The sequence below is a fragment of the Apis dorsata genome, unplaced genomic scaffold, assembly GCF_000469605.1.
Source record: "Apis dorsata unplaced genomic scaffold, Apis dorsata 1.3 scaffold_59, whole genome shotgun sequence".
In the NCBI taxonomy this organism is placed as follows: Eukaryota; Metazoa; Arthropoda; class Insecta; order Hymenoptera; family Apidae; genus Apis; species Apis dorsata.
In genome coordinates this window covers 1,120,089-1,128,996 of record NW_006263359.1, presented here as the reverse complement: position 1 = coordinate 1,128,996, position 8,908 = coordinate 1,120,089, and the positions used below count along the sequence as shown (strand labels likewise).

At 36.0% G+C, this 8,908-nt stretch overlaps 1 protein-coding gene across 5 annotated transcripts in view; it reads right to left on the bottom strand.

The window, feature by feature from the left end:
* Positions 1-8,908, bottom strand: part of LOC102671054 (ras-responsive element-binding protein 1-like) — a 68,373-nt gene that overhangs the window by 16,482 nt on the left and 42,983 nt on the right. For 3 of the 5 annotated variants that reach the window (XR_004151864.1, XM_006609771.2, XM_031515232.1), the window contains exon 1: positions 5,749-6,718. The exons of 1 other annotated variant lie outside the window; for it this stretch is intronic. Coding sequence is in view for 3 of the 4 variants with exons in the window: in XM_006609771.2 (XP_006609834.1) it covers positions 5,749-5,770 (22 nt within the window). In the remaining variant the exon portion in view is untranslated. Of the gene's footprint in view, positions 1-5,748; positions 6,733-8,908 lie in introns of those variants that run through there. One more of the 5 variants, XM_031515233.1, reaches the window with a different exon arrangement.

The following is an 8,908-nucleotide window of genomic DNA, read 5'->3' as shown; positions in this document are numbered from 1 at the left end:
CGTTCCAATACCATTTCGAATACCACGAGACGGTAAAAAAAAAAAAAAAAATCCGATGTTTATTCTATTTAGAACGGATCGAACAGAGTTTCACGGAATTTTCGCTCGACCTCGAATTCGATCGATCTTTTACAAATATTGTAATTAACATTAATATACATACAGAGATAGAAATGATAAAAGCGAGATTATTTCATAGTGGGAATGTTAAAACGAAGGAGGAAACACGTTTTCTCACGTTTTCAAGATTTTCTTGGGAACAACCATGGTGGATCCATAGTTGTAACGAACGCATGAAAAATGAAAGGCAACGTTCGTTTCGCTCACGGATCGAACAGCAGGAAAATTCTTTCTCAGGCCTGGCGAAACCAGAACGAATCGTTAATCGTGATATTCTAATTTCCACCGTCCACTATCCTCCCTTCCCTCGTTTCGAGATATCGTCTTGGAATTTCTTTCTTTTTTTCTTTCGATCGATTTCATCCTTTCGTGACTTTAATCTTCTCTCGAGGAAATATTTACGAAGAAACTGGAATAGGCTTTTGAAAGTGAAAATGAAAAGAAAAAAAATTATGAAATTTTGCTACCCAAACGATAAATCATAGATCATGATTGATATAATTATATAATTTTTTAGAATTTTTGTTATTTGCGATTCGAAAAGATTTCGAAAATTGTCGTTTCATTAATGAATTATCGAGGATCATGAATAATTCATACCCATAACTATTTATAGAACGCTCTATGAATTAAGAAACGTTTCTCTCTCTCTCGACAATGAAATTCAATTCCAAATAACGTCGATTAATCGAGATTACCCTCATTCGTGCGCATTCCCTTTATCAAAGAAGGATCAAAGATAAATTAATTAAGAATTCGATTCCCTCTCTTCGATTCAAGAGACAAATTAATTTCCATCATCGTTGTAACGACGATTTACAACAATAAAGTATTCTCTTCTCTCACAAGTTGACAAGAATTTTCTTACGATTCGAAATACATTTTATTCCCAGAATAAAAATCTAAAGTCAAAGTTTCGACGGAATCCATCCAATTCCATCCAGGGTGGTAAAGGTTGCTCGATAATTTAAACGTCCACGGATATCTATCGCCACCACCCCTTCGCAATTCTCTTCTGGTAACGATCCACGACGCAACTGGCCGTAGTATGGTATGACGACCGCGTCTCTAGGTATATGCGGAAACACTCGGTTGGGCCACGTATACGAGGATTCTTTACGTGACATCCTTTGCGGTGGCTCGCGCACCTTGGTCAATAGGAAACGTGGTCGAGAAAAGTGGCTGGTTTATACCGATTATCTCATTGACAGCAAGCCAATTCGAGAAGAAGATTCGATCTCTAGCTTTCCAGGTTGAACTTGCTTTTTTACAAGAAAGAAGATCGGTTGAAAGATCGGTTTCGATGGGAAAGAAAAGGGGATGATTACGATATTTTTTTGAAACGAATACTCGACGGTTAATAGATTTATTCTTAACTTTTTTTTTGGTTGTAAGAAAGAAGAGCGAATTGTAAAGTGGATAATATTACGGTTTGAATAATGGATTAACGTGGATGGATAGATATCATTATCATTGATAAGATCAACAGATCGCGAGTAATTATATAATCGATCGAGTTGTTTTGCTTGTAATTTTTAGCGAGCTCGATCGAAATTTGATTTGATAAGGGAAGAAAAAGAAAATTTTTTGGAAGGGATGAAAATATAATTTTAAAATCTTATCTATTAAGAACTTTAGAATTCGCGAACAAAGAAATATTTTATGTACATTTTTAAAATTCCTTTCTTGAATTAGAAATTCGATAATTATTTTTAAGCTAATTTTGGAGATTTCAATGCGAGGAAAGTTGTGAAATCGCCGGTAAGGAATTTTCATCGAGGCGAATGTTAATTGGAAGGGTTTGTATCGAGGGTGAGAGTGTCGAGGGTGAGAAAAGGGAGCGGTTGACTTTCCACGCCACGCCCTAATTCGTCTTTCGCCAGCCCTTCCCTTCGAAAACGCGTTTTTCTCGCCTATTAACCTCGACGAAACATTTCCAAACCACTGTGCCACCTGTGCTCGAAAATATATTTTGAATTTGATATATACATCTTAAATAAAGATCGTGCTAATTTCGTCTGTTTATATTTTTTTCCATGATTTTTTTAATATTCCCGTTTGTTGAATGACCTCTCTTTCCCTCTCTCTCTCTTTTTTTCTCTCTTCGAAGAAAAAAATTCAAGCAGAATATCGGTGATATTCTCGATCGAGATTAAACGAAAACAATGGTTCGTTATCGATACAATTAACAGTGTAGAATCTTTTTAACCGAAAGCCTTAAGTATGCTCTTTATGATCTCGTGAATATATTAAGTAATTACTTAAGAGCTGATCATCTCGAATATTCCCATTAATCTCTTGATTTTTCGACGAAGAAGGATTTGACGATATTGTTTACGTGTGCTCGTTTACAATTAAATCAATACAATTTTTAAAAAAATACAATTTTCCAAATTCTAATAAATTCTAAGAAGACTAAAAAAAGAAAACAAACGATTTACGAAAAGAATCAATTTATATCCAACATCGAGCGCCATTTTACATTAACCGATACGTTCAAATTTTTTGGCTGAACGACCATCACGACCTATTTCAGTTATTTAAGAAACAAAGTGCAATAACCTCTCCGATTCTTTAGCTTCCTTTAACCAACTAATTCAAAATCTATCCAAAACTTTACCTCTTCCTCGATTGAATTCGACATAAAGCAATATTTCAATCGCAATTCGCAATAAACTCTCCACGAAAGGAAAAGAAACGAGAAAAAAAAAAATGGACGGATAAAAGAAAAAAATCGAGAAGAAAATAAAAAAGCGTACACGTGTCTCTGCAAGATATTCCATCCTCGAAGATCGTCAATCCTTTTACGGGAGCGATTCAAAAGATAATCCCCCCAGATAAGGGGAAATTCAGGTCCTTATCTACCGGACTTATTATCTGGAGTCGAACTGCCTCATCGTTCTTTCTCTCTCTCTCTCTTTGCACGCTCATCGATACTTCGTAGATAGATTAGAATTCAAACGCGTCACCGCGAGATCGTCCGCGCCTTTTTTCCTCTTCCTCCGCCGGGTAAATCGCTATCGAGCGAGGCCGAAAAAATCGATACGAGGCTTCCTGGAAACTGAGCGGCTTGTTCTGGTGGTAGGATAGTACGAGAGTTACGATTGCGTCATTGGGAACGATCCGCGTAATCTCGTTATCTCGTAAGCTTTCGTTCCGCAGACGCGAATTTTTCAGCTTTTCAGTTTTCGAAGAGGCGAGAAAGCGACGATTATTATATCCTTCGTTGAGGTTAAGCAGAGCGTCCAAGTTTTTTTGTAACGGTAATTCGATCCTTTTTCTCTTTTCGAGTTTCGCTTTTGAGGTTATGTCTTCTTCGAGTTAATTTTTCGCTACGGTTTTTATGCACGATCGTTTCATATTTGATTGTTATTAATTCAATTTCCTTTTCTTCGCGAGTTTGGAGGATTTTTGCGCGTTTGAATTATGTTATGTTATTATGGGATGATTGGTGAGGTTGTGTAAGTTATGTAAGAGATCTTTTAAATGATTGTTAGGATATTAGTGACAAGTTGATTTTTTTCTTTCTTCGCAGTTTGCTTTTGAAACTGAATTATACGGGATGGTTGCATTTTGGAAATAAGATTGGATGTAAATTATTATTATTTTTTTTTTTTTATAATATAGAGAGAATAATTATTTGAATTTTCGCGGTTTTTTTTACAGTTGGATCACGAAAGATGATTTGATTGTTCGAGGTTATGTAAGATTTGTAGATTAATAGATACTTTAAGTGATTTATGAATTTATGAATTACGAAGTTTTGAACGTGAATCTTTGAAACAAATTTCAAGAAAATTTCTGTATTAATCTTTTTCAATAAATCAATCGATTACAAATGGCAAATTGAAACTCTAACAGAGATATAATTATCTACGATTTCGGAAAAAGATAAAACAAATACCGGAAATTATATCTATATCTATCAACTACTAGCTATATTTTCTATTAATTAAACGCAATCCTATAAACCATCTTTCGAAAACAACTTCTAAATTAATAATTATGCAACTTTTGGAATAAAAAATTTCTTCATCAACCAAGTATTTTTTATCAGAAAATCAATCAAATTTCCAAAATCAATATAAATTTTATCTAATTTCCCTGATACTTTTATTTCGAAACTAGTTGAAAAGAATATATAAAATAAATCCTATCTTAATTTCCAAATCAAACATCGATCAATTTCTCAGAATCAGTGAACGTGTTCTCCTCTATCGTTTATCAATCATTTTCGCCGAAACGGAATCTCGTGTAACATTGACACGCGAATTTCAATGGAGAGAACGTGCGCCGCGTTCTTGAAACGAAAATCCCATTACACGCAGACTTAATGGAGACACCGATAGGCATCGATATTTTGTGTGTTAATCGAGGAAGAATAGAGGGAAAGAGAGAGGAGGAGGATAGCGGAATAGCAAGATAGAGAAAGAGAGAAAGAGAGAGAGAGAGAGANTCCTCCCCCTCCCTCCTCCTCTTTGTTGTAGCACACAACTCGGTTTGCTCATTAACCATGGATCGAATTTCGGTCGTTTCCTCGCATCCTGTTGCCTTTCAGCCTAAATAATTCCCAGGCCACCGATAAATCGGTGGTTTTAACACCGCGTCAGGTCGATCCGAAAAACAATGGGCTTCTCGTTAGAACGGCAATAAGAGGAGAGGAGGAGGAAGGAGGAAGGAGGAAGGGAGGGAGGGAGAGAGGGAGGGAGGAGGGAAGAGGAATCGTACGAAAAATTCGTCTGGTAAAGTATCGCGATGTGTTTCTTTTTCTTTTTTTTCTTTGCTTTTTTTCGAATCACCTTGAAAGAAAGAACAAAGATTGAAAATAAAATGTTTCCGGGATGATCTCTTTGAGAAGATGATTTGAAAGATTTTTGGAATTTGGATGGCGATTTAATGGAATCGAAGACAATGATGTGGTTAATTTGAAAGATCTTGCGTTGATAAGTATACGTATATTTTAGACGATTCCACGAATGTGATATATATTTTTTTTTTTTTTTTTTTGAAGGATCCGATTCGTATCGTTTATCAGAAAAGATTTTGTACGATATTGTATAATTGAATTGAAAATTTGTATCTATCTATTATATTATGAACGAATTTTTAAATGTTAACAAAAATTGAATTGATTATAAAATTTAAATTTTCTTGAGTTTTTTAAAAGTTAAGAACTAATATATTTAATAATTCGAAGATGCTGGAGATAAAATTTATTTATTGATATTCTACGCGATATTTAGATTTTACACGAGTATGTTTACAGTTTAATCTAATACATTTCACCTTCCATCTTATTTAGAAATTTATTCAGAATTTTAAGCGATCTATATTTAAGAAGGGAGGATAGATACGATTATTAAGAAAAATCTTAATCGATCTTTGCAAAATTCTTAAAATTTTTCAACGAACGAGATGTCGTTCTCTGTTACATCTTTCCGATATCTCGAACCAAAGAATCTTACTTTCCATCGTCATTAACGAAAAACTGGACTAACGAAAAAAAAAAAAAAAAAAACGCAAGGAATCGAATGGCCTGACTAGAAATTCCTTATCGTCGGCCGTCGAGAAAGAAAGACAAGTCCATCACCTGACTATAAAACAAAAAAAAAAAAAAATACGACATACCTTTAGATGTAGAGAAATCCATGTTTTCCACTTAACGTCGTGGCCGATTCATGGAGTTGCAAGGCAGGTCTCGATACTTAAAATCCAATTAAAATGGTGTGGGATGCACTTAAGCACACGAGATTGCTCTTCCATATAGAGCCACACTCGAATCAAAAAAAATCTGTATTTGTCACGATTTCTTCTCTATTTCTCGAAACACGCGCGTTAACTTTTTAACTTAATATTAACTTAATATTAATTTAGCTATTTACGTAATTAATATAGAACTAAATTTAACATAAAACTAAATTGCTATATAACTATATTTTAATATTTAAAATAATATTAACACGATATAACGATAAAGAAAAAATTCGAATGGTCCCTTAACGCGAATTAAACCAAAAAAAAAACACAGATAAATATGCGAGTGTTCTTATTAGCGTTTCGAACGTCTTATCAATTTCTGTAATTAATTTACATCGATCACAACACTTGATCTATAGTTTTTTCATCCGGCACCATAACTTGAGAGTAACATCAGGCACTTTTATTCCGATCGACTCCTTTAATCCGTTCGGATACATTGACTTGCACCCTGGAGAGAGACTTGCACATCCACGCGCCACCGAGGATCGCGAACGAATAAGGAATTCTGAATTCGGGAACGAGGCCGTTCAACACGTATAGTATCACGGACACGGACAAACTGATTACGATCAAGCGTATTCACAGACTCTTTAAACTCTCTAAATTCCGGAATAAAGTCTGACGTATACGAGAGTGGGATATATGAACACAAGGTTTGCACGAGAACACGTCGTATCGTATCGGTGTACAGCGACGAAATGACACTGCTTCTAAACTTGTGACTGACAGCCTGCGCGCAAGAACATCCCTCCTACCTGTATCCCCACCTCTCTCCTCGCCGTAAGTCGGCTTCATTCGCCCGCCCGAATCCCCACTCCGCCGTTCTCCCACCACTCCTTTGCGTATCTCTCTCGCTCTCGTCTCTCGCTCGTCTTTTCGGTACTCCACACTTTTCTTCTCCTTTTTCCTTCTCCTTTCTTCTATTTTTTATCGTTCGTCCTTCTATCGATGCTTCTCTCGATCCCCTATGTTTAATACTAAATATATCTGTCTCGTTGTAATATATATTTTTTCTGTTATTCAATATCTTTTAATTTGTTCTTATTTTTCGAAGTTCTAAATTAATGCATCCTTCTCTGTCGAACGAAATATGCATCTATTCTCCGAAATATGTATTTTACTCCGTTGTATCTTTCTCTCTTCTACATAAATGATACGAATCATCTATCATCGCAGTTCTTATTCTATATATTTCCTCTTCTATCAACTATATCACACCATTTATCCATCCTTTTTCCACTCGTTGTCTCTTAACTCTTGCGGTCATCCCCACCATTGGACGACTCTCTCCCGCCCGGTCACGTAGCTCCGTTCCTACGTGCGTTCTCCACCAAAGAAGCGTGGTGTACCCTCTCGTTTACATCTCTTTCTCTCGTTACTCATGAATCTTTTCTCTTTCTATCCCTACCCCGATCGAGCGCAGTCCGAGTATCCTTATCCCGCCCCTGGTGCTTCCTTCTCTCGCCGCTGATCGTTTTCTCGGCTCCTGTCTGCTGCCATTCCCCTCCCTCGCTATTCACCCTCATCTCTCCCCCACTATCTCCCCCATCAGCCTTTCTCTTTCGCTCCACGCTCTCCCCACCACTCCTCTCCGTACCTATGCCAACGCCGCCGCTGTCATCGGTACAGCGACGCGCGCACGTAGTGCTACTCGTATTTTTTCGCATGAGAATGTGTGCGTGCGGATGGGAGAGCGAGCGCGCGCAGCCACCCACACGAAGGGGACGCGGTGAGCTTCTCCGGACCATGCGATATGTGCACGCACGCGCGCGATTCTTCCCTCATTCGAGCCCCGGGAAACGGTGTACCGTTCCTGTGCGATGCAACGGGAATTACGTAAAGGGGTGGCGTGTTGCGAGTTAACTCGATTCCACGCGTCGCTTTCCAAGTACCTTTCGATACTCGAGCGTGATTAGTATTGCCATTCTTAAGTTAAAATCTATACTTTGCATGTATTTTTTTTAAACTTTTAAGCAAAGATAGAAGGGATACTTCTTGTACTCTCTTTAGGTCTCTTTTGATTTAAAGAGTTATGATTATTAAGGATTATATAATATCTATTTATGGTAACGAAACGTTTTTTGTAAAATATAAAATATAACATAGATTGAATGGACAATTGATTTCATTTTCATCTAATGTAAGATATTGAAAGAATCACGGTGCTATGCGAGAGGGGATAATTTAGATTGGGAAATATAATAACGTAGAATATATATTATAAAACGAAATAAATTCATTGGAAAATACTTTGGAAACAATTCTTTTAGTCGGTTTGAAATATATGAATAATATAGATTATACGTTGTTATTCTAGTAATTAGACTAATTATTCCAACCTTCTGGAAGCGTACTATCTTACAGTTGAATTTTATACATCTTTCCACCATACCTATTTGTGATTAGCTTTATCTTGCATGAATCATCAAGAATAAGCACTTAATTGTCTCTTTGGCCATTGGAAGAAAATTGAACTGTTTTTCGATTCTCATTTTTTTCTTCAAAAACATTCTTTGCCATCGATTTCTTTCAACGTATATATAAAAATATTATTCTAGAATAATTCACGTTCTATTGAAATTTATAAAAAAATAAAATCGACTGAAAGTAATGGTTTAAAAAACTTTCCGACGAATCTAACGAAATCTTTGAATTTAAAAATTTTAATTTCTAATGAAATTTGTAATGTTGAATCAAATTTTTAACTTTTAAAATCTTTTCTTCGAGTTCGTGGATGTACGAGGCAAATATTGAAAATCATCGAGAATCGTATAACAATTCAACAGATGACTGAGCATTAAATTTTTTGTTAGATAATGTATGCTTGAATTTACGTCACCTAAGCTGAGAAAAAAATTAAAAGCAGGGGAAAAAATAGTGGAACGACACCTCAACATGCGCCATTTGTGATAACGATAGAAACCAGCCGCGAAAGTTCATCGCTTCCGTTTCGTCAAAAGTTCACTACTTAACAATAAATAACTCAGTAGAATGAATTCTAATGTAGAAAATTTTAATGTGCAATCAT